A 27183-nucleotide genomic window follows, 5' to 3' on the forward strand; every position below is an offset into this window, starting at 1 on the left:
TATACACCTTTTTTTTTTTTTCTTTAATGTGTTGTGTGGAGTAGCTCAGTGGTGTGGTGTGCACTTTGCATATAAAAGACCCTGGGTTCAATCACCCTGTCAAAAAGATACTCTCTGGGTTCTTTTTGCCATCTTTCAATGCCACGTAATGGCACACACAAGATATCCTGGGAGATGCTCTGCAGAGTATTCCAAAATAGACAAATGCCAGGGTCTTACTGCACCATGCTCCAAAGTCATCATCCAATTTCTCATGTGTATGTATGCATACATACATGCTGGTACTGAGGCTTAGACTCAGGATCTGGGGCGTCCCTTGCTTTGTTGCCAAGGCTGGTGCTCTACCACTTGAACCATAGCTCCACTTTCAGCTTTTGGTGGTCAATTGGAGATGAGAATCTCACAGACTTTCCTGCCTAGGATAGCTTTGAATTGTAAACCTTGGATTTCAGCCTCCTGAGTAGTTAGGATTACAGGCATGAGCTATCAACGCCCCAAATTCATCATCAGTGTCTAGCTACTGACAAAACAGCTACACTGGTGAATTTAAAATCACTGATGTGATCACAGAGCTAGAAAAATCACTGTGAACCTCATAGGCAGGTTAAATAGGTACGGAATGATCAGTCTTAGATTTGACCTGCAGCTCAAAGACTTAAAAAAAATGGCAAAATAGCTTCCAAACCTGTCATTTTGGTTTCTATGTACTGACCTTAACTAGCATCAAAAGCCATTAAAAAAAAAAAAAAAAAAGACAATCATGTGAAAGCAAAAATCCTGGGATTCTTTTGCTAAGGATGTAAAACATGCATACAAATAAGGAAGAAAAGAAATCTTCTAGAATGGCCGTGAATTTAAGGATCAAACTTTTTTTATTCTCCCAGTGCTGGGGATAGAAGTCACATGCTGAGCAAGTCCTGCCACTGAGCTAAATCCCAGTCCTTTTAGTAACAACTTTTTCCATTCATGTCCTCATTACTTCATCATTTTCTTCATATAGGGTTTGCACATTTCTTGTGAGCTTTTTTTCCTTTGTAATTCATGGGTTTCATTGTTGTGCATGGGAGTGTTTTCTTCCTTCAAGTATATTTTCTAGTTTGTCACCATTATTTACAGGAGGTAAATGCTGAGCCTCCATTAATTATCCATAAAAGGACAGAAGAAGTAGCATTACTCAGTAAAAGGTTTCCATGGTCCAAAGTGTGGACAAACACATCTAAACAGATCTGTTGGTACAGGATTTAATGCCTTCAATGTATACAACGTGGAACCACCAGGAATTCCCAAGGGCCGAGGGCCTTCTGTGCCGACTTGGCCACGGAATCCTTTGTCCCAAGATATCCTTTAAGATTCCTTGGGAAACCATGCATCTAAAAACCCTTCTAGTTTGCGGTCAGTTCAGGGGTCTCCACTGAACCTTACCTGATGCTCAAACTCCCAACCACTCACCCCAACTAGAACACATTAGAGGACCCGGTGTCGGAGTGGATGCTTTAATGAGGGGTCTTCAGTCCTCACAAGTGCGCCCAGCCTCCAGCATGCCAGCTCTCGGGTGCAGCCAGGTGAGCTAGTTGCCCAAGAATAGGTTACCCAGAGTCTAGATCGAGCTGGGGAGATGGGGGTGGGGTGGGGCACAAGGCAGTTCGGGAGACACGCGCTGGGCGCGGATGGGGGGACGGCGGGCTCAGGCTGGCCCCTCTTCAGGCATTCCCAGCAGAGCCACAAGGGGCTCCAGGGGAGCGGGGGTCTCGATGGGCGCGGGGTGCGTGCGTTCGTGCTTGCGCAGGTCACTGGCGCTCAGGAAGGCCTTGGGGCAGTGCGGGCAGGCGTAGGGGCGCACGGAGCTGTGGGTTCGGCTGTGCTTGCGCAGCCCGGCCCTGTCTGAGAAGCTCTTGCCGCACTGGGTGCAGGCGAAGGGCCGGAGCTCCGGGTGCGAGCGCTCGTGGCGCCGCAGCAACGTCAGCGTGGAGAAGGTCTCCTTACACTCGCGACACGCGAACTGCGGGGGCTTCTCGTCCGTCTCCTCGCCGCCCCCCTCCTCGCCCGTCTCGCCCATGGGGCCGGGCGCCTCCGCGCCGCCCGTGTTCAGGCACTCCACGTGCTCCACCGTCATGCCCACCACTTGCCACTGCGTGGCCATCACACCGGCCGACTCCGGGGGCAGCCCCAGCAGCCCGGCCGGGGGGTCCCCCAGCGCCGCCCCTGGGGCGGCCGGGCCCTCCACGCCCACCGGCAGGGCCAGCCCCACCACCAGCTCCTGCTGGGGGGCGGCCCCCGCAGCCTCGCTGCTGCTGCTCCGATGGGTCCGCTCGTGCTTCCGCAGGCTGGAGGACACCACGAAGGACTTGCCGCAGGCGTTGCAGTGGAACGGGCGCTCGCCCGAGTGCACGCGGCTGTGCTTGGTGAGGCTGGCGCGCTCGGCGAAGGCGCGCCCGCACTCCTCGCAGCGGAACGGCCGCTGGCCCGAGTGCACCAGCGCGTGCCGCTTGAGGTCCCAGGACGCCACGAAGGTCTTGTCGCACTGCAGGCACTTGAAGGGCCGGTCGCCGGTGTGCACGCGCCGGTGCATGGCCAGGTCGGCCGGCTGCCGGAAGTCCTTGCCGCACTTCTCGCAGCGGTACGGCTTCACGCCCTCGTGCGCGCGCTGGTGGCGCCGGAAGCTGGACGGGTCGGAGAACATGCGGCCGCAGCGCGGGCACAGGAAGGGCTTCTCGCCCGAGTGCGTGCGCTCGTGGCTCTGGTAGGAGCTGAGCTGCGTGAAGCCCTTGCCGCAGGCCGGGCAGCGGTAGGGCTTCTGCGCCGCGTGGATGCGCTGGTGGCACGTGAGCGACGACGAGCGAGAAAAGCTCTTTCCGCACTCAGAGCACAGGAAGGGGCGCTCGCCAGTGTGGGACCTGCGGGGGGCGCGGGGAGCCGGGCGTGAGGGCCACAGACCCTCCCAGGGTCCAGGGCCCTGCTGCCTGTCCGAGCTGTCATTTAGAGACCACCCTTAAAGGTCCCCTAAGAGCCACGGGGAGAAACCCCAGGGCACTCCCGAGGTGGGGGCAGAGGATTGGGGGGGCCGGCCTGGGATACACAGCGAGATCCCGACTTAAAAAAAAAAAAAAAAAAAAAAAAGGAAAAAAAAACCCTGCTGGGCACCGGTGCCTCACTCCTGTAATCCTAACCACTCAGGAGGCTGAGAGCTGAGGATAACAGTTCGAAGCCACACTGGACAGGAAAGTCCATGCGACTCATCTCCAATTAGCAAAACGCTGGAAGTAAAGCTGTGGCTCAAGTGGTAGAGCGCTAGCCTTAAGCAAAAAAGCTAAGGGACAGTGCCTGGGCCGAGTTCAGGCTTCGGCCCTCCCACCTGCACCCCCATACACAGTAAAAACCAAAACAAAAAAGCAGACCCCTCTGCACATTGGAAACTCGGGTGAGCCAAGCCCAACTCACACCCAGACTTCGCCAAAGACCAAGCAGGGATGCCCAACTTTAAATCATGCTCCTTCCCCAGCTTTCCTTAGAACCTGCCCGTCAGACCCCAACTTCTCCCAGGCTCCATCTTTAGTCATCGGCTCCGCCCATTAGATCAACCCCAGTTCTACCAAGGAAGCCAGCCCCACCCCCCAAGGACCACGCCCACCTCCCCATTGGCTCATTCTGTTGCGCGAGCCTCCACCCCAGTCCTCATTGGCTACCGCCTCCAAGCAGACTCCAGCCCCCCAGACAGGGCCCTCACCGTTCGTGGTTGCGTAAGTCCTTGAGCTCGGCGTAGGCCTTGCCGCAGCGCTCGCAGCCATAGGGCCGCAGGCCGGCGTGAGTGCGTCGGTGCTTGCGGAACACCGAGGGATCGGCGAAGCTCTTGCCGCAATCTGCGCAGGCGTAGGGCCGCTCGCCCGTGTGACCACGCTGGTGGATCTTGAGCTTGGAGAGGGCGCCATAGGCCTTGGGGCAGTGTGCACATCGGAAGGGCAGCTCGCCAGCGTGCGAGGCCAGGTGCACGCGCAGGCACACTGGCTGCATGAAGCGACGCCCACACTCCGGGCACGGAAAGGGTTTCTCGCCTGTGTGGCTGCGCCCATGGCTGCGCAACTCGGGTGCCGTCTTGTAGGCTTTTGGGCACAGCGGACAGGCGTAAGGCCGAGGCTTGGCTGCTGACCCTGACACCTTGTCCCCACCGGCTTCCTCAGCCTTGGGTTCTGTATCCGCCTTTGGCTTCACCTCGGCCACCTCCTCACTGCAGTCTGCAGGTGCATGGGTGGCAGCGTGGCGCGCTGCCCTGGGCGCATTTGGAAATGTCTTGGTACAGGACAAGCACTTATAGCGGCGGCCAGACCGCTTGTAGCCAGGAGCTGGGGCCCGGGCCTCTGCCGCCTCCACCTCCATGGTGGGTGGGGCTTCTCTGCAAGAGAAGCAAAGTCAGGCCACAGCCATGGTCCTTCAAGGCCCGCTTTCTCACCAAAACATCCTATAATCTCATCTGCTCATCCACCTGGGACGGCACAAACCACACGACCCCCACATCCTTCCTGCCAACCATCCCTGACTCAAACTCAGCGTTCCCGTTTCCTCTGTGATCTGCTCACCAAGGCTAGGAATGAACCAGGTGAAGGACTGGGGTAGGGGGTAGTGGGTGCTAAGGTCCCAAAAGATCTACCTGCACTTTGCTCCACAATCTCTGTGAACTTTCAGAGTGTGGAGAAATCCTGTGGCGGTCTCGAATGCCTAGGTTCCTTTAGTCTTGCCATCTTCCTTCTTCAGCTCAGTGTCCAAGGACTATGCCAGGACTCAGTATAAATAGCTGTGGTTCTTAACCTGAAGGTTTCCAATCTCCCAGGGAAGACAGACCTGGGTCTGGGAGAAGGAGAAGCCAGTTGGCTAAATGTAATTGGCACCATGTGGTACCCCAATATATTCAAGCTGTCTCCCTGTCTGGTTGGTTAACCCTTCAGAGAAGCAACTGTTCACAAAGAATTCTGGCCTTGAACAGCTGTACGGGACTCCACCCAGGCAGGAATCCTGGTCCACCCTCTGCTCTGGCTTCCCAGTTGTTCTCCTAATCCCAGAACTCTGGTAATGGAGAGATTTATTTGCTCTCAAGGCTGTCAGTAGCCTCTTTCTCAGTCATAATCGATGAATCTGATCTACCAAGGCCTCTTGGGACACCAGCTCTAAGCAGAGGTTTCTACTTACTGGGCCAGAGCCCAGATACCAGTCACCCAGCTGCTCCAGGGATCACATTTGGGAGGAAATAGGATTAATGGCTGCATTAGTCTTAACACCAGCTCATCCTCCCCAAGGGGATGAAGGGAAAAGGATTACAGCAGATCCACTTAAGGGAGCTCAGATGCAGCAGCTGGGGAGGGGGAGGGGAGCGCCAGGGGTGAGAAGAGCCAGATGTGCCCAGAGGCTAGACAGCCTCCATTCTACTTCAAGCCCTGGGATAACTTACTAGATCTCAGGAAAATCACTGCTTGTTTATAAGCCAGTTTCCTCATCTGTGTGCCTCAGGGGTTGGCTTCTAACTTACGACACAGATTGAGGAGGAGGGCGAAGCTGAGGAAAGAGAGAGAGGCTCAGAGCCCCTTGTTGCTTGCTTTGTTTTATGTGTAACACTTTTATTAGATGTAAGTATGCTCATCCAATTTGTTCTGCCTAGATATAACACTTTTGTTAAGGCTGTTAAGGCTAGCAGGTCTTTTTGCTAGGAGTCAACCTGCAGCTGTCCGTTCTCCAATAGACTCCCAATTTGATATCTCAAAATGTGGCTTCTCTGTGGTCCCTCTCCCCTACACAAGAACTTTCCATGGCTCCCTGGTTGTTCCCAAATCATGTCCTTCATTTAAGCCCTACTTTCCTCTTTGGATTTTGACTCCAATCACAAACACCTCTGTTCTCATTATATTCAATTGACCACTGTACCCTGGGGGTATGATGATGAATAAAAAGGCTTGAGCTCTGAGCTGGGCATTGGTGGTTCCGAGTTTGAGATTACACCCGTATCCTAGCTACTCAGGAGCCTCAGATATGAAGGCCATAGTTTGAAGCCACCCTGGAGAGAAGAAATCATAAGACTTTTATCTCTAACTAACCAGCAAAACTGGGAAGTGGAGCTGTGGCTCAAGTGGTAGAGCATCAGTCTTGAGCAAAAGGAAGAAGGAAGAAAAGTGATAGCTCACATCTATTAAGAATATGCCAAATTCCAGACAGTATCCTACACTCTTCATGTGTTAAGTCACTTACCCTTCACGTCAACACCATGAGCAATGTCCTTTTCATTGATAAAGGAACTGAGGTCCAGAAAAACAGGACAGTACCGTGGTTAAGTGCAGAGCCTCTGAAGCCAGAATGCCCAGCTTCAGATCTTGACTCCATTGCTCTCCAGCTGATGTAACCTTGTGAAATTTACTGCATGACTTAGAACCTGTTTCCTCATCTGAAAAATGGAGAGGTAAAAACAGTACTTAACCTTACAGGATCAGAGGATTGAATGAGATAGAAACAAATACCACCCTCAATTATTTCATTTTCAGAAGCAGACCCTTTGCTGATGTGCTACCTTGCCTAATTCATCACTTCTTAAAGTAGGGACTACTGTGCCCATTTTACAGATGAATAAACTGAGGTTTTGAAAGTGATGTTAACTTGTAGTTATTAACTCATGTAGCTGAGACTTGAATCTAGCTGTTTAAATTGTTTTAAGTTGTGAATCAGCCTCACAATGAACAGAACTATAAGTTTAGACTTCATCTGTCTTCTCTTATCCTATGGAAATGCTTTCCAATCACAGTCAGTACCCTTCATATCTCAGAGGATTGGGCTTACTGGTTCTTAGATCTGGCCCTCTTTTGGCCCTTGCTGGATCTGGGCTTTGATATTCCTATCTATGAAGTAGTTACTGGGGGTGGGGAAGAAGTCCAAAACATTCCCCAAGGAAAACTGTACCTTTGGCACCCATTTCCATACAGGATCAAATAGGTTAGGCCTGTCTACAATCCATTAGAGCCTCACTTCAGTTTACTGATGACTCTTCCAACCCTGGTGAGTTTTGCAAAATCCCTACATCAAAATGATCATCTAGGCAGGACACAGGAAACTGTATTTTATTTTGTTTCTTTATTTATTTTGGGTGCCAATACCAGGGCTTCAAGTATTTTCCCTGAAGCTCCATTTTCCATTTTTTGCTGGTTGATTAAAGGCAAGAATCCCATGGACAGTTTCCTGCTCAGGCTGGTTTTAAAGCACGATCATCAAATCTCAGTCAAAGAAGGTAGAATTACAGGTGTGAGCCACCAGCACCTGGTTAAGAATCTGTATTTTAAGCACACTTGCTGCAACCCTTCAACCAACACAAGAACAAAATACATGGAATGTCATTCATGGTAGAACTTGCCTAACCCTGCTCTTGCTTCCCCTAGCCTCAGAAGCAAAACAAACACATACCTTTAGGTTTGCACACATTCTAGAGAAAGATATAGTTCTATTACAACTTTTTTCTTTTTAAGATATGGAGATCAAGATGCCACAAAGTTAAAAAACAAAAAACAAAAAAACACAACTGTGCAGAAGGACACAGAGCTAATCAAGGAGCCCAGATTCAAATTCAAGTCATCAAACCTGGAGCTGGACTCTTTCTCTGCCTGTTTTTGTTCATATGAGGATTTTTAAACCAAATCATGACACTGTTCCCAAGAAAAAGACCGGTACTTTTTCCAAGGTCAACAAGGCTCCAATCCATCTAATTCCTGCTACCTCACCTTCTAATCCCTCTCCCCTACATCACTAGACTCCACCCACCAGGCCAGCTTTCCATGATTCCCCCAAGAGCTTTGTATAGCTGTCTCCTGGTTGCCTTTGGGTATCAGGTCCTTGACAACTTCTCAAAGAAGTGGTCAAGAGACCAATTTTCTTTCTCCCTCCCTCCCTCCCTTCCTATCTTTCATCAGGGTCTCCACTGTGTGGCTGTTCTGGAACTCTACAGGCTGGTCTCCAACTCTTGATCCTCCTCCTTCTACCTCAAATGCTGGAATTACAGGCATGCATCATCATGCTTGGGTCTGACTCATTCACTTCTTCCTTCCTTTTCTGCAGTGACAGGATAAAAATCAGAGCCTCAAGCACGCTAGGCAAGTACTCATCCCTATGACAGTGACTAACTTTCTTTCTTTTTTTTTTTTTTTTAACCAGGGCTGAGAACCGAACCCAGGGCTTGTGCATGCCAGGCGGGCGCCCTTCCGCTGGGCTAAACCCCCAGCCCCAGTGACTAACTTTCTTAATGCTATCTGTAACCCTGCTATTTACTCTCTAGCCCTTCTTTCCTTTTCCTTTATTTTTTGTACTGGTACTGGGCATAACTCAAGTTTAGCTTTTTTGGTGGTTAATAGGAGATCAGAAGCTGGGCATCGGTGGCTCATGTCTGTAATCCTAGCTACTCAGGAGGCTGAGATCTGAGGATCGTGGTTCCAAGCCAGCCTGGGCAGGAAAGTCTATGAGACTCAAGTAGTAGAGTGCTTGCCTTGAGCTGAAGAGCTGAGGGACCGCGCCCAGGCCCAGAGTTCAGGCCCCACGACCTTAAAAAAAAAAAAAAAAAAAAATCAGAGTTTCACAGATTTTCCTGCCTAGGCTGGCTTTGAACTGAGATTTTCATATCTCAGGCTCCCGAGTAGGATTACAGGCATGAACCACCAGCACCCAGCTGGTGTCATCTGGATCCCACACTGCTTACTGTGGCCAACTGTCATTCTAAGCATTTTATGTATACTGCTCAAATTTCTCAAGCTAAGCTCACAACTGCTCAGGAGTTTGTTAAAGACAGTATGTTTTTCCCAAATCCATATATTAAAACCCTAACCCTCACTGTGACATTTTGACACAGAGATTTAGAAAAATTACATGAAGTCATAAGGGTAGAGCCCTAATGCAACAAGAGCAGCATTTTTTAATTTTTATTTTTTGGCTGGTTCTGGGGCTTGAACTCTGGGCCTGGGCACTGTCCCTGAACTCTTTTTGCTCAAGGCTAGCACTCTACCACTTGAGCAACCATTTCTGGCTTTTTCTGTGATTAATTGGGGGTAAGAGTGTCACTGGGACTTATTTTCCTGCTAGGGCTGGCATTAACCCCCATCCTCTGATCTAAACGGCCTGAATAACCAGGATTACAGGTGTGAGCCACACACGGGTTCTCAAAAGAGTAACATTCTTATAAGAAGTAATACCATACAGAAACAAAGTAATTATAGTATTCAGAGCTCCTGGATCAGACTCTCTATCCCTTATTCCCTATTGCTTTGATGGCAGGTTAGATTTCAACTGGTGTGTGTGTATGCACTCGTGCCCATATTGGGACTTGAACTCAGGCTGGGTGCTGTTCCATAGCTTTTTTGCTTAAGGCTGACACTCAATTCCTGAGCCACAGCTGTACTTCCAGGTTTTTACTGATTAGCTGAAGATAAGAATCTGCCAAATTTCCCTGCCCTGCCGGGCTTTGAACCACAATCCTCAGATTTCAGTCTCCTGTTAGGAGTGAGCCACCAGTGCCCTCAGCAGCTGTTTATTAACTGAATTTCTCATCCCTCAAGCTCACAAAGTCCAAATATGGCCCCGAGATATTCCATTCATTGTTGTAGTGAAGGAGCGTGTTCATCAGGTAAAGAGACTGAATTCCCCAAAAGCCTAGGTTAGGGTCTGTGAGAGAATGGAACTAAAAGGAGACATTTAAGTGTCTCCAATCCTAAACAAATAAGACATCACATAAGCCTTGGTACCAGAAGAGATCTGATGAGAGTTAGTGGAACTCTAAAGGTGGCCGCTAGTCATATTCTAGGTCTGATACCTGGTCAGCTCTCTCACAACCTGATCCCAACTCCTTTTTCAGCCTCAGCTTCTGTGGCTGTGTGCCCTCTCTCTGGAAAGCAACCTAAGCTCCAGCTACATTCTGAAATTAGCCCACTTCTAAAGGTACTATTGCCCTTGCTTCCTTTCGCCCACGGGAACACATTTTACATCCTTCCATTACTCCCTTCCCCAAGGATCCACAACGCTCTGAGCCTCAGTTTCCTCATCGGCAAAAAAAAATTCGAGGCCCCCGAAATATAAGGGAGTTTGCACGGCCTTTGGGCCTACCAGACAATCCACGGAGGAGCCAAGAGCTATGGAAGCCCAGTGCTCCTCGCTCTCTATGTCGCCAGACAGGCAGTCCCTGTAGGGCAGGGCCTTGGGCTGACTCATTTTTTTTTTGGAATAAACCGTAGGAAAACGTAGCTTTCACAACGTGGCAAGAGTCGATGGAGATCGCGGGGAGGAACAAATGAATGGACCAAGGACCGCAGGCAGGACAAAGGCCTGCAAGATGGCGTTCTTTAGGACCGCGGGAGGGGCGGTCAGGGCCTCCGCCGGGGAGGGGGCCCACGGTTGCCGGGGACCTGGCTTGTCAGGCCGCGCAAGCAGAAACAAAAGCCCGCAACAAGACGGGCTCTAGGACCCCTGGGCCCGTACCGGGTAAGGCCGGCAGCATCGTCGGCCGACCTCAGGCGTCCGCAGCAGCCGGCCCGCGGGGGACAGCCGGCGGGTTCTAGGACCATGCTGGGCCCCGTAGCCTTCCCGGGCCGCTCCTCGCCCGCCCCGCCCGCGCAGCTCGCGCCCGGGCCAGCCCAGTCCTCCTACGGCGCCCACAGGGAAACTGAAGCCAGTTTGGATCGCGTCCGCGCCGAGGCTGCCCGAGGCCTTTGGCGACGGGTCGCAGGCGTCTCCTACCTGATCCGACTCGGGCTGGCTCCGTGGCGCTGGCGTCGGCTTGGCGCACCCACCGAGCCCGGGACGCGGCGGGAAGGGTAGAGGACGGCGCTAGGACCCAGCGGGACGCAGGGAGGGCGGGGCGGGCAGGCCAGAGAACGGAAGTGGCGGGAGCTTCCCCCGGCCGAGGAAGGAGCGAAAGTTTACGCCTCCGAGCTGCGACGGCAGGGAAACCTCTTGCCTGGAGTCTCGGGGTGTCCAAAGGAGGGGAGGCCGGGCTGCACTGACAGCATGTACACCCGCCCGGCCACCGGAAGTGTCTCCGAGAGCCGGGAGGTGGGAGGTCGGGCCAGACTTAGGTTCTCAAGCTCGGTGGGACCTAAATCCGCTTCTATCTCACAACACTTCCTTTGGCGAAGCCTCACCCATATGTCTTGAGAAGTGTCTTTCAAGGCTCCTCATGAAAAGTGTCACCAAAAGGCCGTGGCCGGGCCGGCAGGACATTACGATCGTTTTTATTATGTTTTTCTCCCCTCTTCGGCGTTTATTCAATAAGCACCGGAAGGACTTGAGCGGCGGCGAGCGGAAGTGTGGCTAAGATAGTACGCAGGAAAACCGCCGCGCGCTGACCTGCCTGGGCGGAGCCTGAGCCCGACGCCGGAAGTGTGTCTGCGGACAGCTGTTTGGAGGCGGGACAGGAAGTGTTCGGAGAACGGAAGTTTCTCGGGGAAGCTTTTGCATCCCGGACACTTCCTGTTTCCTAGTAACAATAGGAAGTGTCCGCGAAGCTGCGGGTTGACTCCTGGCTCCCACCAGCTGTACCTTCTTCCCTCCACCTTTCTCCTCCTCCCTTGTCTCTCCCCCCCGCTTCTCTTTCTCTCCGCTTTCACCTCCCAGGAGCCCTGGCTGAGTGTGCATATGTGGGAGCCATGAGACCCTTCCCACAGCTACCCGTTAGGGCGCGCGGCTGCAGTTAGGGTAAGGGTCCCAGTGCGCAGGCGCACTCCCGTTCGCGGTTCCCCCCCCCCCTCCCCTCCCCAACGGACGCGCCCGCGGCGGGAACGAAAAGGGGCTTGGCCGGTGCGAGGTAGGGGGTCCTGAGGAAAAAAAAATTGTCAGAGAGGATGAGTGATGCCAGAGGACTTCGCTGGTGGTTGATTTAGGGAAAGAGACTCTTGGGCGTCAGGAGTTGTCGGAGGTGAGAACAGCGGGGACAGGCTCCGTGAGGAGGTGTAGCAATCCGAGGTCGGATTCGTGTTGGAGTCCCATGGGACCGAAGAGTCAGGGTCGGAAAAGGCCAAGATGGTGTAGAAGGCACGAGGGGCTGCTACTGGGAAAGGCAGAGCTTTGGTAGGAAGACTGCCTTTGCCAATTGGGTGAGCTCATGTGGAAACTAGGTGGACCGAGACATTGCAAAGCGGTGAGGGTTTAGGGTCAGACACAGTGACCATCCTTGCCACAGCGCCTGGCGCATGGGAATGCCCAGCATGAGTGGCTGTCATCAATAGTAAGAGAGGACGTAGAAGAAGAAGAAAAAACAAAACAAACACGACAACTGGTGGTGATGGGAAGGTAAGGCAGTGTGAATCAGAGAAGGGTAGAGGATTGGAATGAAATTTTGACCTGAAATGGGATGAACTTTCAAGATGGGAGATAGTTTAGGCTCCGGAGAAGTAGGTAAGGGAAGTGACCCAAGGAGTCTTGGGAAGGACACCTTGTGATACTTGAAAGAACTACAGGTATGAGGGTACAAGCTGGACTTACCTCTTCTTTTTTTTAGCTGGAGAATCAGCACTTCCAGGCTACTGCATATAGCTGAAGGTTAATGAAGGAAGGATTGTATGATCTTACTGGTCATGCCTTTTTTAAGATATCACTTTTTCTTTCTTTTTCTTTTTCTTTTTTTAGCTACTGGGAGTAGAGGATCAGGGACACTAAGACCTTTGGGTCTAGTCTGAAAACAAAATAGGTCTGTGATCAGAAAGTAGATCTAGCAAGACATCAGTGGCGCTCTCACCTAGCAATGCAAGAGGCTGTGATCTGAAAGATTTTGATTGAGTCTAGCTCAGGCAGAAGAATTCACTAGACTCCATCTCCAAAATATCCAGCAAAACTTAAAGCTGGAATTGTAGCTCAAAATAGTAGCCTAGGAAGTGGTGAGGCCCTGAGTTCAAACCCCAGTGCTGGCCCAGAAAAAAATTTTAAAAAGGGTCAATTAGATCTCTGTAGACTATTTTTCTTTTCTTTTTTTTTTTTTTCTTTTGTGGGGGGATGACTTAAGCCAAGAGGAGCTTCCACATTTGAGGAGTTTGTACTTAGGGAAGTCTTAATGATGCTACTTCTAGATTAGTTGATAGTTGGGAGACCTCCCGGTGGCTTTTGGTGAACTTGTTGCTTATATAGTCAAGAGGCAAGGTTAAAGACAGGTACTGGTGGCTTATGTCTGTAATCCTAGCTACTCAGGAGGCTGAGATCTGAGGATCTCGGTTCAGAGCCAGCCCAGCATGAAAGTCTGTGAGACTCTTATCTCCAATAAACCACACAGAAACCGGAAGTGGTGCTGTGACTCAAGTGGTAGAGTGCTTGCCTTGAGCTGAAGAGCTGAGGGACAGTGCCCAGGCCCAGAATTCAAGCCCTACAACCGACCAAAAAAAAAGTGGCAAGGTTCATTGAGGCCATCCTTTTGACCACTGCCCCTTCTTCCTCCTCTTCCTAGGCCTTGTCCCCTCCACCAGAGGAAAATGCTGCTGCTACTTGTCTGCTCCTCTTGAACCTCCAGGTTTCTGGTTTCTGTCACATTGCCCCATGGAGGACCCGCCCCGCTCATTCAGCTGCTCTGATTGTCAGCGTCATTTTCCTAGCCTCCCAGAACTCTTGCGACACCGAGAACTGCTCCATCCATCTCCCAATCAGGACAGTGAAGAGGCTGACAGTATTCCTCGGCCCTACCGCTGTCAGCAGTGTGGGCGGGGCTACCGTCACCCAGGGAGTCTGGTCAACCATCGCCGTACCCATGAGACTGGCCTTTTCCCCTGTATCACCTGTGGCAAAGACTTTACCAATCCCATGGCCCTCAAGAGCCACATGAGGACTCATGCGCCTGAGGGCCGCCGCAGACGAAGGCCCCCTCGCCCCAAGGAAGCTACTCCACATCTCCAGAGTGAGACAGTGTCTGGTGACTCTTGGGGCCAGAGACTTGGGCCTGGGGAAGACTGGGAAAACCAGACAAAACATGCTAAAGAAACCCCTGACTGTGAATCTGGGCCTGACCCCAGGGCAGCGCCAGGCACTTGGGAAGATCCACCCACCAGGCAAAGAGAAGGCTGGGAAAGCCAGCCAGATCCTGAGGGGGAAATGGAGGCCTGGGACCCCACCACCAATTCGACTGCCAGAGCCCCACCTCTACCCACCCCAGCCAGCAGCCTCCTTAGCAATTTAGAGCAGTATTTAGCAGAATCAGTAGTGAACTTTACAGGGAGCCAGGAGTCTACTCAGTCCCCTCCTGCTGAGGAGGAGAGGAGATACAAGTGCAATCAGTGTGGTAAAACCTATAAGCATGCCGGGAGCCTCACCAACCACCGCCAGAGCCACACCCTGGGCATCTATCCTTGTGCCATCTGCTTTAAGGAGTTCTCTAACCTCATGGCTCTGAAGAACCATTCCCGACTCCATGCCCAGTATCGGCCTTACCACTGTCCCCACTGTCCCCGTGCCTTCCGGCTTCCCCGGGAGCTGCTGGAACACCAGCAGTCCCATGATGCGGAAAGGCAAGAGGAGCCATGGGGAGAAAAGGGGATGCCCATCACCAATGGACATACAAATGACAGCAGCCGGGACCAGTTGGAGATGCTGAATGGCTCTGGAGAGCTGGAAGATGGAGGTTTGGAGGAATATCGGCCTTTCCGTTGTGGGGACTGTGGCCGAACTTACCGACATGCTGGGAGCCTCATCAACCATCGAAAGAGTCATCAAACAGGTGTGTACCCCTGCTCGGTCTGTTCCAAGCAGTTGTTCAATGCAGCGGCTCTCAAAAACCATGTTCGGGCTCATCACAGACCCCGGCAAGGAGCTGGGGAAGATGGGCAGACATCTGTGCCAGTAGCTGGTGTTAGAGACCTGGGGTCAGACACCAACTGCAAGGAGGAAGAAGTCCCCACCAGTATCCTGGACCATCGCCCCTACAAGTGTGCTGAGTGTGGCCGGGCTTACCGCCACCGGGGAAGCCTAGTGAACCACCGCCACAGCCACCGAACAGGAGAGTACCAGTGCTCCCTCTGTCCCCGCAAGTACCCCAACCTCATGGCCCTGCGCAACCATGTGCGAGTACATTGCAAGGCTGCTCGCCAACGTGCAGGCCCAGGGACTGAGGCTGAAGAGCCTCCCGGCTGCACCAACAGGAAGATCCTCCCTGAGCCAGTGGGAACAGAGGCAGCTCCTCACAGGGAGCAGGGACGTGTCTGCAAAGATGAAGAGGGGACCCCCAGTGTCTGTGACATGGAGAGCCTCGAATATCACTGTGTGACTCACGGGGCAGAGGAAGGGGAGAATAGCAGGACAGAGACCACCGCATCTTCACCTCGGACATTCGCTTGCCAAGATTGTGGAAAGAGCTACCGCCACTCAGGCAGCCTTATCAACCACAGACAGACCCACCAGATAGGGGACTTCAGTTGTGGGGCCTGTGCCAAGCACTTCCACACCATGGCTGCCATGAAGAGCCACCTGCGACGCCATAGCCGGCGACAGAGCCGGCGGCATCAGAAGCAGGCTAGCAGTGCTGGCGGAGGAGAGGCCAAACTCCCACCAGCAGAACTACCAGCAGGAACCTGGGCCCAGGAATTGGAGGACAGTGAGGGCCTGGACCCTTCCCAAGAGCCTTTGGAGGATAGTCCTTGTGTGACTGAAGACAACACAGAAAGTGACAGGGACTGTTTCCAGGCTGAATTGGAAAACAATAAATGTGAGCTTGAGCGGGATGAGGCCTGTTTCCAGGGTGATGAAGAAAGCAGAGGCCCTGAGGAAGGGCTGGAAAGGAAGAAAGCCTGTTTCCTTGACAACTTGGGCATTCCAGTTGATGGGGAAGGCAGTGGAACTGACTTTTGTGATGGCCTCACTGGGTTGGCCGAAGACCATAAACCCTCCACTAACCAGACCAACTCGTCTTCCCAACCCATAGAGACCGACCTCGACTGGCAGGTTGAGGTTGCTCATACGTGTTCTGACTGTGGGCATTCCTTCCCCCATGCCACTGGGCTGCTCAACCACCGGCCCTGCCACCCACCAGGCATCTATCAGTGTTCCCTCTGCCCAAAGGAATTTGATTCTCTGCCTGCCCTTCGCAATCACTTCCAGAACCATGGCCCTGGGGAGGCAGCCTCGGCCCAGCCATTCCTTTGCTCCCTGTGTGGTATGATCTTTCCTGGGCGGGCGGGCTACAGGCTTCACCAGCGCCAGGTTCACAATGCTTCTGGCATGACTGAGGGCTCAGAGGAAGAGGGGGAAGAAGGAGCAGCAGAGACAGCTTCTACCCACAGCCCTCTGCTACAGCTCTCAGAAGCAGAGCTGCTGAACCAGCTGCAGCGGGAGGTGGAGGCGCTGGGCGGCACAGGTTATGGACACATTTGTGGCTGCTGTGGTCAGACCTACGATGACCTGAGGAGCCTAGAGCGTCACCATCAAAGTCAGAGTTCTGAGACTCCCTCAGACAAGGATCCCAGCCACATGGGAGCGATTGACGATGCCACAGAGATGGTTGCAGGCGTTATCTCTGAGGGCACCTCTGTCTCCGGAGAAGATGGAGACACCAAGTCTGACGAGGGAATAGATGACACCGTTGCAGACAGCCTTTGCATGCAGGTGGATGAAAGTTTTCTGCAAGCCCAGCCCCGCCCCTTCCGCTGCAATCAGTGTGGCAAGACCTATCGCCATGGGGGTAGCCTGGTCAACCACCGCAAGATCCACCAGACTGGAGACTTTGTCTGTCCCGTCTGCTCCCGCTGCTACCCCAACCTGGCTGCCTACCGCAATCACCTGCGGAACCACCCGCGCTGTAAAGGCTCTGAACCCCAGGTGGGGCCCATCCCAGAGGCGGAAGGTGGCAGTGAACCCCAGAACATGGCAGAAGAGGGGCTAGAGCAAGCAGAAGAGGGACAGCCCCTGGAAGAACTGAAAGTGGAGTCCCCGGAGGAGGTGGCCATGGTGAAGGAAGAGGCGTGGGAGGAGACCACGGTGAAAGGGGAGGAGATGGAGTTGAGGCTGGAGACGGCAGAGAAGGGCTGTCAGACGGAGACCAGCTCTGAGCGGCCCTTCAGCTGTGAAGTGTGTGGTCGCTCCTACAAGCATGCTGGCAGCCTCATCAATCACCGGCAGAGCCACCAGACCGGCCACTTTGGCTGCCAGGCCTGCTCTAAAGGTTTTTCAAACCTCATGTCTCTTAAGAACCACCGGCGCATCCACGCAGACCCTCGGCGTTTCCGCTGCAGCGAATGTGGGAAAGCCTTTCGCCTGCGGAAGCAGCTGGCCAGCCACCAGCGGGTCCACACTGAGCGGCACGGGGCTGGCACCACGCGGAAGATGACCCGGGAAGATCGGCCCTTCCGGTGTGGGCAGTGTGGGCGGACCTATCGCCATGCCGGCAGCCTCCTCAATCACCGGCGAAGCCACGAGACAGGCCAGTACAGCTGCCCTTCCTGCCCCAAGACCTATTCCAACCGCATGGCCCTGAAGGACCACCAGAGGCTGCACTCAGAGAGTCGGCGGCGGCGTGCTGCACGGTCGCGACGGACAGCCATGCGCTGTGCCCTTTGTGGCTGCAGCTTTTCTGGCCGGGGATCTCTTGAGCGGCACCTGCGGGAGCATGAGGAGACCAGAAAGCTGGCTAGTGATCAGGGCGGTGCCAGTGGCACAGAGGACAGTGAAGGGAACTTGACTGGTGTACAGGGACTAGAGGGCAGATCAGGTGGACCTGAGTCAGTCTCACAACTGGAGGAGGGAGCCAGGAATCCAGGAGGGCACAGTCTGAGCCCCACTAGGGAAGCTATCTCAGAAGCCCCAGAGCCACTGTTGTGGGGTGTGGAAAAGGCAGATGAGTGGCAAGGAGAGAGGGGGCTAGAGAAGCCCAGTGAAGGTTGTGTTCCTCAGGGTCGTGTATTAACCACGCCAGAAGGCAAGTCAGGGAAGAGCATCCCCAGTCATCTTTGCCACTTTGCTGACACCCAGTCCAATGGACCTAGTGTGAGTTATGTGGAAAGCTGGGACAATGGAGACAGCGGCTCTCAGCTCCAGCTGGAGAGCCAGTCTTATTCCTGCAGCCAGTGTGGCAAGACCTATTTCCGGCCAGAAGGCCTCTCGAACCACAACACCCACAAAACAGACCACCACTATTGCCTACTCTGTTCCAAGGAGATCTTAAATCCCATGGCCACTAAGAGCCATAGCCACAACCATATAGCTGCCCAGACTTTTGCCTGCCCAGACTGTGGTAAGACCTTTCAGGCCCACCGTGAACTGGCCACACACCTGCAGGTTCATTCCAGGAACCACAGTCAGGTGCCAAGTCAGACAGAGGAGGCCAGAAGCCCCCAAGCTGGAACTGTTGAAGACAGGGTGGTTCTCCCTGGTCCGGAAAAAGCTCAAGAGGCCCCAGCAGACTCTCCCAAAGCCCCGGGAGAGAATGGTGAGCCAGCTAGTGAAGGACAAGGAGTAAGTTCTATGGCAGCTGAAGACAAGGAGCGGCCCTTCCGCTGTGCCCAGTGTGGGCGTTCCTACCGCCATGCTGGCAGCCTGCTGAACCACCAGAAGGCCCACACTACTGGACTCTATCCCTGCTCCCTGTGCCCCAAACTTCTCCCCAATCTGCTCTCTCTCAAGAATCATGGCAGGACTCACACGGACCCCAAGCGCCACCGCTGCAGTACCTGTGGCAAAGCCTTCCGGACAGCTGCCCGGCTGGAGGGCCATGGACGGGTCCATGCACCCCGGGAGGGGCCTTTCACTTGCCCTCACTGTCCCCGCCACTTCCGCCGCCGAATCAGCTTTCTGCAGCACCAGCAGCAGCACCAGGAGGAGTGGCCAGTGGCCAGCTCTGGTATGGGGTCCTGAGTGGGCTGGGCAGAGGATTGAAGGGTCCCAGAAGGAAGTGGGCACACAATGGAGGGTAAGATCAGCTCCAAGGTGGAGAGGAGAGAGTCATACAGATTCGGAGAGGGGGACTAAAAAAAACTAGGCAGTGCTGCCTTTGGAGCAGCTGAGCTCTGAACCCCCAGATCAGGTAATTAGCCTTATGCACTGGGCAAGGACAGAGATAGATGTGCATCCAGAGAGGAATGGGCCCTATGCCTTAGTGTGGGGGGAAGGGTAGCTGGGTACCACTCTGCTACCACATGTGGAAACCCTCCTGATTGAGCTAATAAAGTAGTGATTTCCAGAGGAAAGAGGGGAAGCCACTGATTTTTGTCTAGGTTCTGTTCCCTAGGATAGGCAGGGAGTCAGAGTGAGGCCTGGAGGGCAGTAACCGAAAGTCTCACCGTTCCGGGGCTGTGTCATACAGCTTAGTGGTGGGGAGGATGCCTGAAAAGTTCGGGGAGAGCTGAGGCCTGTCCCTTCAGTGACCTTGGCTGATTGGACTGCCACATGGCTTCACTGTCGGCCATGGAAACTGGGTCACTGGGCAGTAGGCAGCTCTCTGGCCCCCTTTCCCATCAGCTTATCTCTCGTCCTCTTCTTTTCTTGGAAATGAGATTTCTGGTCCTTTTCTGTGAACATTGATTGCCTCACATCACTTTTTCTCTCCTTTAGTCAAGCCTTTTCCTGTCTCTCTGTGGCAGATCTCTCTTTAGGATCCAACCAAACCACCATTTCCACCAGCAAAACCTCCCTGCCATCCTTTAACTGGAGGACTGAGTCATAGATAATTGTTTCTTTGAAGCCAGGCCAAGCTGTGGCAACAGCAGTCATTAGCACTTATCTCTCATCCTGTATCAGAGGGGATCTCCATGTAGCCTAGCCTCCACCCAGCCTACTGAAGGATGAGGCTGGAGAGGCGTGGGAGCCTGGAGAGGACCCATTCAGTCTGGTGGCTTCCATGGTCCCTCAGATGGTAGACCCTTGGCCAGACATGCTGGGGGCTAGTGGGTGGATGTTCTGTAGGAGCTGAGGACATGGTTCCGGATAAAAATGTCTTATGACTTGAAGGGAATGAGTGAGGAGCCAGTTAACCAGGACTGGGGAGATAATTGGAAGTTCCAGGATTCCTGCCTTGTGGGTCTCTGGGGTCATGTGGGGAATGACCTCTGGGAGGGGGCGGGGGCTGGGGAGGCATGGGCTCCACCTAGTCAGCAACTTCCTCTTTCTCCCCAGGAGCCCCAGTGACACCAGCAGCAGGTAGAGGAGGCTTGTCACTGCCCCCTCCAGCCACCCCTTCAGCCCCACTCCTGGACCCTTCACCCCAGTGGCCTGCAGACCTCAGCTTCTCCCTCTGAACTTGAAGTCTCCAAAGAACAAACCGTTGGAGAGGGGCGTGTGGGCAGGGAGGGGCTTGATCTCATGTTTCACTCAGGACTCTCTTGGCCATCCCCATCTCTCCTCTCCCAGGGAAGAGGGTCAGGTCTGCTTCTTGCCCCAGAAGAGGGTGGGATGTGTTTTCATGTCACTTTTCTTGAAGGACCTCCTTCCCCAGCCTTGGTCACCATGCTCTTGCCCAGGGCTAGGCTCTGGCCAAGATGTCAGGCCCACCCTCACCAGCCAAATTCCAACAGCAGGGAGAGGCAGATTCAGAGAATGCCATGGGTGAGAAAGCTGCCTGTGGAAGGGGAGCCTTTTGCTACAGTTTGTAACTTATTTTCTAAAGTCTATTTTGTAACAATTTATTTAAGTTTAAAAAAAAAAAAAAGGAAAATTGCTCCCCCCCCCCCATCAAAAAAAAAAGAAACTTTTGAAAAAGCTGGCTGGTGTGATTTTTATGCAAGTGGAACAGGCTAGGGGGGATGGGAAAGCTGCAGGGCTGAGGCGGGGGGGGGGGGGGAAGGGGGCTTCACAGGTGGCACCCTGTCCTGCAGGATCTAGAGTAGGGACGTCTGGGCCTGCCCCAGAGCCCAGATGCCCAGGGAAGCGGGAGGGTGCAGCAGTGACACTCGTCTCATTTTTCTCCAGTCACCTGTCAACAGCTGGCTGGCTGGCCTGTTAAAGAGAGGAAGGAGGGGTGGGGGGACTGGCCTGGTCCTTGAAGCTTTGTTCGCTCCCTTGAAGGAATAGGATCTGTCTTGGCCCCATGGACCATGAGAATACTGAGGCTGAAAAAGGGGGTAACATCATGTCCTTGGAATCCACATGGGTCTGTCCACCACTCACCCACCCAGGGCAGCTAGAAGTGGTTTAGCACTGTGTATTCCCTGGATGGACTAGGAGGTTCCTGAGGGAATCCCCAGAACACATACTTGAGTTAGCCATGCAGCTTCCAGCCTCAACCACAGGCTCTGGCGGCTCAGCGAAGTAGACATGCCAGTCCAAACTGCTGACCCAGTCCTCGTAGGCAGGCAGTGCAGCAAACACCGCAGGCCTTGCAGGGCCTTGGCAGGAGTCTCCAAAACTGTGTAGCCCAGCCAGGAACCAGGTGCCCCTCACCTCGTGTACTAGCGGTGCCCCAGACAGGCCCTGGCAGTTCAGATGACACTCAGTGACTCTCTCCCCTTGGCAGCAGGAGGGCCGAGGGGGCAGGAGGTGAATGCTTTGGCAGTTTGGGGGCTACTTGGCAGCAAAGATTGACTTCGGGTGAGGGCTAGAGGCCAAACCTGGCAAATCTGTTCATGAACTGCAGGGTGAGAGGTCAGGAGCCTGTTGGGTAAGGTGTGAGGTCCTGGGACTCACCTCACAGTGGGGCCGCTCCCCCACAACACTGGTACACACCATCCCTGGCAGGATGGGGATGCCATCGCTCCCAGAGGCCGCATGTAGCCGACCACAGGCCCTTGGCCCCAAGACGGTCACAGGCACTGTCTGAGGGTAACTGATGCCTATAGGACAGGGAAAACAACCAAATCCAGCTGCTCCAGCAGCCTTTAAGCTCAATGAACAATTGCTGGTGGCCTTGATCCTACATACCTGCTCCTTGGCGAGCCAGCCCCAGGACCCAGCCACGTTCCCCATCAGGCAGGTGATAGTCAGCGTAGGGCAAGCAAAGGGGCCGCAGGGTGGGACCCAGTGTCACGGGCTGAGCCAGCAGCAGTAGGGCTACATCATAGCCCCCCTCTGGGTGAGTATAGGCCCCATGCAGGATGAGTTGCTTCAGACTCCACTCCTCTGATCCAGTCCCCAGCCCTACACTCCATTCCTCTAGGGTCTGGCGCCTGTGCAGAGGCAGCATTGACAGCACTGGGTAACAGGGCTGGGGCTAGGGGCACAAAGGGGAAAGACACAGGGCTCACCCAATGAAGCAGTGGGCAGCTGTCAGCACCACCGCCTCTGACACCAAGGCTCCGCCACAGGCCAACTGCCCCTGGTGCTTCAGCCTGGCATCCCAAGGCCACATGGAGGGAGCTCCTGCCTGGGGACCTTCTGTCTTTAAGGATCCACAGGCTGAAACAGATGAATTCATCATCTGACAAAGGGCTTTAAGCAGGTCTAGCACACAGTGTTTACTTCCTACGGACCAATCAAATTCTCTCAGTATCCTTTTATTAAGGTTGCCTTTTGCTGGGAGCTGGTGGCTCACGCCTGTCATCCTAGCTACTCAGGAGGCTGAGATCTGAGGATCACAGTTCAAAGCCAACCCAGGCAGGCAAGTCCATGAGACTCATCTCCAATGAACCACCAGAAAACCAGAAGTAGCACTGTGGCTCAAAGTGGTCGAGCCTAGTCTCAAGCAAAAGAGCTCAGGGCCCTGAGTTCAAGTCCCATGAACACCAAAAAAACAAGTCGCCTTTTGTTATCTTCATTAACAAAGCTAACCAGAAGTTCCAGGGGGGTTAAATGGTTTTCTAGCTCTGTAACCAAAAGAAAATAGCTAATCTGGGATTCAAAAGCCAGGACCCAAGCTTTTAGCCCTGGTGGTCTGACTGTACATCTTCCTTGGCCCTGTTCCACTTCCCCGCCCCACCTGTCTGTACTCCTCTAGGCCTGGACTGGCTGTAGAAGTCCTTACTAATAATTGCTTTTCTGAAAGTCAAGACACAACTTCCTTCTGAGGAATTACTTTGCATGTAGTTTGCATGTCAATCATGTAAAGCAGGATCTGAGAGGGAGCCCTGTCTCATCTCTAGATTCCTGCCCGGAAACATGCAGCTTTCCCCCAAAATCCTCAGCTAGATTTCAGAGACAGAGAGCTCATTCCTTTCCTAAACCCCAAACCCATAAAACTCTAAAGCACCTATATCTCCCAGCCCTTGTGGGGTTGTCACTATCCTAGGGACCAAACAGAGCCTTAAAAGGCCCCTAGTGTTTTGGTTTTGTTGTTGTTTTAGGTTTTTTTTTTTTTTTTTTTTTTTTTTTTTGTCAGTCGTGGGGCCTGAACTCTGGGCCTGGGCGCTGTCCCTCAGCAATTCAGCTCAAAGCGAGCACTCTACCACTTGAGCCACAGCACCACTTCCAGCTTTTTCTGCTTATGTGGTGCTGAGGAATCAAACCCAGGCCCTCATGCATGCAAGGCAAGCACTCTACCACTGAGCCACTTTCCCAGCCCCCTAGTTAGCTTATTATTAATTATTATTATTATTATTATTTTAATGGGCTTACCATCTGAGCCATTTCACTGCGGCTCCTACCCACTGCCTAGAAGTCATGTAGATCTGAGTGTGTCCCCATCATCCCGCTTTCAAGTACCCTAGTGCTCCTACCTACACAGCTGTCCTCATCGCTGGTCATCCGGGTCTCCGGGGCCTGGGTCAGGAAAGCTGCCCCCTGGGCTCGGGCCTGCAGCCAGGAGCTGTGAGCAGCTATGTCCGTCAGCAGCACAGGAGTGTCCTCCTGGGCACATCTTGATGCAAAGCTTATGATCCCAACCTGAACCCAGCGTCCATTGGGCTCCTGGCACAGGACAGGGCCCCCGGAATCTCCCTGGAGCCAGGCAAGGGAGTCTAAGACAGATGCCCTCTGACTATAGCTCCCTGATTCTTCTCAGTGGCTGAGCCCCCATCCCAAGGCAAAGCACTCCCCTCTCCCTTTCCTCCCAATCAGACCTGACAGGGTCCCAGCACCCCAGGTTGGGCACCCCCACATAGCATCCCTGGCCGAGCAGGGCTAGCCAGCAGCCGCTGGTGTAGCCGGTTGTAGAGACAGTTACATGTGGGGCGGCTGATGAGCCGCAGACGCAGATTCCGTAGTTTCCTGGGAGCTGACAAAAGAGATGGGGGCTGAGGCTTAGAGTCTAGACTTATAGCAAAGGAAGGCAGGGCTAGGACAGTTGGAGCTCAAACTATGGCCTTAGGCAAGCGCAGTGCTTCTCTGGATTGCACTTACCATTGCTGGTGTCTTGATCCCACCCAGTAGCCCAGCAAGATGCTCCAAAAGGGAAGTGGTGGGCAGGCTGGGGCAAGCAGAGGGGTATGCGGGCTACAGGATGGGCGAGCAGGAGCAGAGCCAGGTCCGAGCCTTGGCTGTAGTGGTTATAAGCCTGGGGTAACTGTAAGGCAGCCACCCCTATCTCCTCAGCCCCTGGGCTCAGCCCCTCACGCTGCAGAGAGCCCAGGACCACAGACCAGGAGCTCAGTTCTGTCGCTGCCTCCCTGGAATAGAAGGGCTGAGTGTCTGGGAAGCACAGGTAGGTAGAAGATGTGCAGATGTCAGTTCGTGGCTTTAAGCCCAGCTTTCCCCTATTTCTTCAAACTTCAGCTTACTCATTCAGGACCATGAGAGGTTATTGTTACAATTAAACGAGACAAATTCTCAGTAAAGTGTGTGTGTGTGTGTGTGTGTGTGTGTGTGTGTGCGCACGTTGAAATTCTCAGTAAAGTGTGTGTGTGTGTGTGTGTGTGTGTGTGTGTGTGTGTGTGCGCGCACGTTGGCCCTGTGGGGCCTGGCTGTTGATCTTGAGCTTTTTTACTCAAGGCTTGATCTACTTCTGGCTTTTTGCTGGTTAGTTGGAGGTAAGAGTCTCATGGACTTTCCTGCTTGAGCTGGCTTTGAATTACAATCCTCAGATCTCTCCCTCCTGACCAGCTAGGGTGACAGGGGTGAGCAACAGTGCCCAGAAAATGTTGTTTGTTTGTTTGTTTTGTTGGTTGTGGAGTTTAAACTCAAGGCCTGGGCACTGTCCTTGAGCCTCTGTGCTCAAGACTAGCGCTCTACCACTTGAGCCACAGAGCCACTTCTGGTTTTTGAGTGGTTAATTGAAGAGAAGAGTCTCGGGGAGTTTTCTGCCTGGGCTGGTTTCAAACCTCCATCCTCAGATCTCAGTCTCCTGAGTAGCTAGGATTACAAGTGTGAGCCATTGGTGCCTGGCAAATGGTAACCTTTTTAATCTAGGGACTGGAAGCAGTCTCCTGGGACTTAGGGACAAATCCACCCATACATGCTGAGACCCTGACCAATTGCAGCCATGACTCACTTTTCAAAGCAGTGGGCAGCAGTGAGGACCCAGGTTTCTGCCACCAAGGAGCCGCTACAGATGTGGATTCCCTGCTTTCTCACACTGGCCTGCCAGGGCCATTCGCCAGGCGCTGTGTTGCCTTCCTGAGGCTCAGGGGGCCCAGGACCACGCTGCCCACAGACTACGGAGAGAGGTGTCATGTTGACATCAGACCCCCCGCATCTCCCCACACCCTGACTCAACCTGGACCCAAGTAAGGCAGGCCCAGCATCCCCAGATCTTACCACGCTGGGCTGCTTGAAGACCTGAGAAGAGAGAGAAAGACTTAGGTGAGGTTCAGGAGCCCCTGAGCTGCTGGGCACAGGCTTGGTAGAGGGGATGGGTTGATCCTTGCCTGTAACTGGCTACCTCACCAGTCCCTCCCAGAATGAAAATATTTATATGAGTTCGAGCAAGAGCTTTTATTGGAACTCATTCAGAGTGCACGCTCAGTAATTAGTTCTCCTCCCTGAACTGTGCTCAGCACTCTTTGGTCCAGGATACAGCTTGGGCCCTGGCCAGCCTTCCTCCAGGCTTCTGAACCCCTAACTGCTGCCCCCACTGCTGACTCAGGGAGGCCGCTTGTGTATGTGGAGAGCATTATTTTAATTGTCCTTTCAACCGTGGAGGACTAAAGGATTAGAGGACTGCGTCATGTCCAAGGAGGGGAGGTCCCAAGAGGTGAGACTCACCCCACCCCTGTGGAAACAGTTCAGACTCCCCAGCTTCCCGAAGGCTGCCAGTGAGCTGACCAAAGGGTCTGGGCTTTCCCTCTTCCCTGAGTACAGATCCACCGACCATTAGAGTGAGGGAGCGAAGAGTTGGGATGGAGGAAAGAGAGACCCAGGCCAATGAGGTCCAGAACTTCCCTGAGGTCACTGGGGGTAACACACACACACACACAGAGTCCCCACACAGAGCCAACACCCAACATGACATCCACAGACAGACAGACCTACATACCAAGTTACAGGAGGGCCAGGAGCAGCCGTGAACTCTAGCGCTCCACTCTGCCTCCCTCCCACATACAGATCCCTTACCTTCTATGAGGACCACAGCTCCCAGGATCAGCAGCCCTGGTCCCCAGCTCTGCTTCATGTTGCTCCTGGCCACTCTGCCACTTGTGTTCTTATTCTCAAGAGGCCACCCACCCGGGTCTCCTTGGCTCCACCCCAGCTCCACCCCCAGCCTAGGAGTCACAGGTGTCACTCCTTCCCGTAGGCTAGAAGGGAGCCAAGCAGCTCTTAGCATCTGGGCTGTGGTTACATGACCCTGGACTGGCCACCACCCCTCTCTCGGCCTCCACAAGGGTCAGCATGCCATAGTTTGAATCTTACTATGTAAGTGACCTTGGACAGTTAACCTGTCTGTGCCTGGTCTTAGAAACTCAGAATGACTGGATGTAAAAATGCTTAGATGAGGGCTGGGAAGGTGGCTCAGTGGTAGAGCACTTGCCTTGCATGCATGAGGCCCTGGGTTCGATTCCTCAGCACCATATAAGCAGGAAAAAAAAAAAGCCGGAAGTGGCGCTGTGGCTCAAGTGGTAGAGCGCTAGCTTTGAGCTGAAGAGCTGAGGGACAGCACCCAGGCCCAGAGTTCAGGCCCATGACCAGACCCCCCCCCCAAAAAAAAAAGCCAGAAATGGCACTGTGGCTCAAGTGGTAGAGCCCTAGCCTTGAGCTGAAGAGCTGAGGGACAATGCCCAGGCCCAGAGTTCAGGCCTACCACTGGACCTCCCCCCCAAAAAAAATACTTAGATGAAGTCCAGCATGGTAGTACATACCTGTAATCCCAACGCCCAAAAGGCTTGTGTGGGAAGATGGTGAGTTCTGGACCAGCTTAGTTTACATAGCAAGACTGTGTCTCAAAACAAAAATAAAAGCACCCCCAAATATCTTTAGTTAGAGAAG

General features: G+C 53.5%; 3 protein-coding genes across 9 annotated transcripts; 1 reads left to right on the forward strand and 2 right to left on the reverse strand.

Annotated features, from left to right (window-relative positions):
• Positions 1 to 853: 853 nt before the first annotated feature.
• On the reverse strand, positions 854 to 11335 carry LOC138825560 (zinc finger protein 668-like). Of its 4 annotated transcripts, XM_070020200.1 has the most exons (6): positions 10738 to 11332; positions 8501 to 8555; positions 6229 to 6421; positions 4643 to 4839; positions 3725 to 4387; positions 854 to 2894 (listed from the first exon to the last, which is right to left on the reverse strand). In XM_070020200.1, exons 5-6 carry the CDS (start codon positions 4369 to 4371, stop codon positions 1685 to 1687), a joined length of 1857 nt encoding a protein of 618 aa, XP_069876301.1. In that variant the 5' UTR covers positions 4372 to 4387; positions 4643 to 4839; positions 6229 to 6421; positions 8501 to 8555; positions 10738 to 11332; the 3' UTR covers positions 854 to 1684. The 4 variants fall into 4 exon arrangements, with proteins under 4 accessions (XP_069876301.1, XP_069876300.1, XP_069876302.1 ...); XM_070020199.1 differs by lacking the exon at positions 8501 to 8555; XM_070020201.1 differs by lacking the exons at positions 4643 to 4839; positions 8501 to 8555 and having other exon boundaries at positions 10738 to 11335.
• A 36-nt stretch (positions 11336 to 11371) lies between these two features.
• LOC138825559 (zinc finger protein 646-like) lies at positions 11372 to 20628 on the forward strand. 4 transcript variants are annotated; one of them, XM_070020196.1, is made up of 3 exons: positions 11372 to 11694; positions 13433 to 18802; positions 20074 to 20628. In XM_070020196.1, the coding sequence occupies exons 2-3, from the start codon at positions 13522 to 13524 to the stop codon at positions 20193 to 20195; spliced, it is 5403 nt and encodes a 1800-aa protein (XP_069876297.1). In that variant the 5' UTR covers positions 11372 to 11694; positions 13433 to 13521; the 3' UTR covers positions 20196 to 20628. The 4 variants fall into 4 exon arrangements, with proteins under 4 accessions (XP_069876297.1, XP_069876296.1, XP_069876298.1 ...); XM_070020195.1 differs by lacking the exon at positions 11372 to 11694 and adding an exon at positions 11730 to 12288; XM_070020197.1 differs by lacking the exon at positions 11372 to 11694 and adding an exon at positions 11730 to 11914.
• A 244-nt stretch (positions 20629 to 20872) lies between these two features.
• LOC138825538 (serine protease 53-like) lies at positions 20873 to 26371 on the reverse strand. Its single transcript, XM_070020165.1, has 11 exons — positions 26314 to 26371; positions 25519 to 25539; positions 25253 to 25415; positions 24166 to 24431; positions 23886 to 24040; positions 23544 to 23763; positions 22137 to 22287; positions 21814 to 22058; positions 21580 to 21725; positions 21150 to 21366; positions 20873 to 20892 (listed from the first exon to the last, which is right to left on the reverse strand). Exons 1-11 carry the CDS (start codon positions 26369 to 26371, stop codon positions 20873 to 20875), a joined length of 1662 nt encoding a protein of 553 aa, XP_069876266.1.
• Between the last annotated feature and the right edge of the window lie 812 nt (positions 26372 to 27183).

This window comes from Dipodomys merriami, unplaced genomic scaffold (genome assembly GCF_024711535.1).
Source record: "Dipodomys merriami isolate MVZ:Mamm:240054 unplaced genomic scaffold, mDipMer1.0.p SCAF_138, whole genome shotgun sequence".
NCBI classification, from domain to species: Eukaryota; Metazoa; Chordata; class Mammalia; order Rodentia; family Heteromyidae; genus Dipodomys; species Dipodomys merriami.

Excerpts from the sequence above, each read along its gene's own strand:
- LOC138825559 (XM_070020196.1), top strand. The coding sequence starts at position 13,522 with ATGGAGGACCCGCCCCGCTCATTCAGCTGCTCTGATTGTCAGCGTCAT. Across the intron at positions 18,803-20,073 it reads GTGGCCAGTGGCCAGCTCTG|GAGCCCCAGTGACACCAGCA; the intron begins GTATGGGGTCCT and ends CTTTCTCCCCAG.
- LOC138825560 (XM_070020201.1), bottom strand. The coding sequence starts at position 4,371 with ATGGAGGTGGAGGCGGCAGAGGCCCGGGCCCCAGCTCCTGGCTACAAG. Across the intron at positions 2,895-3,724 it reads GACTTACGCAACCACGAACG|GTCCCACACTGGCGAGCGCC; the intron begins GTGAGGGCCCTG and ends CGCCCCCCGCAG.
- LOC138825538 (XM_070020165.1), bottom strand. The coding sequence starts at position 26,371 with ATGAAGCAGAGCTGGGGACCAGGGCTGCTGATCCTGGGAGCTGTGGTC. Across the intron at positions 25,540-26,313 it reads AGCTGTGGTCCTCATAGAAG|GTCTTCAAGCAGCCCAGCGT; the intron begins GTAAGGGATCTG and ends CTCTCTTCTCAG. Across the intron at positions 23,764-23,885 it reads GGGTGCTGGGACCCTGTCAG|GGAGATTCCGGGGGCCCTGT; the intron begins GTCTGATTGGGA and ends GCCTGGCTCCAG.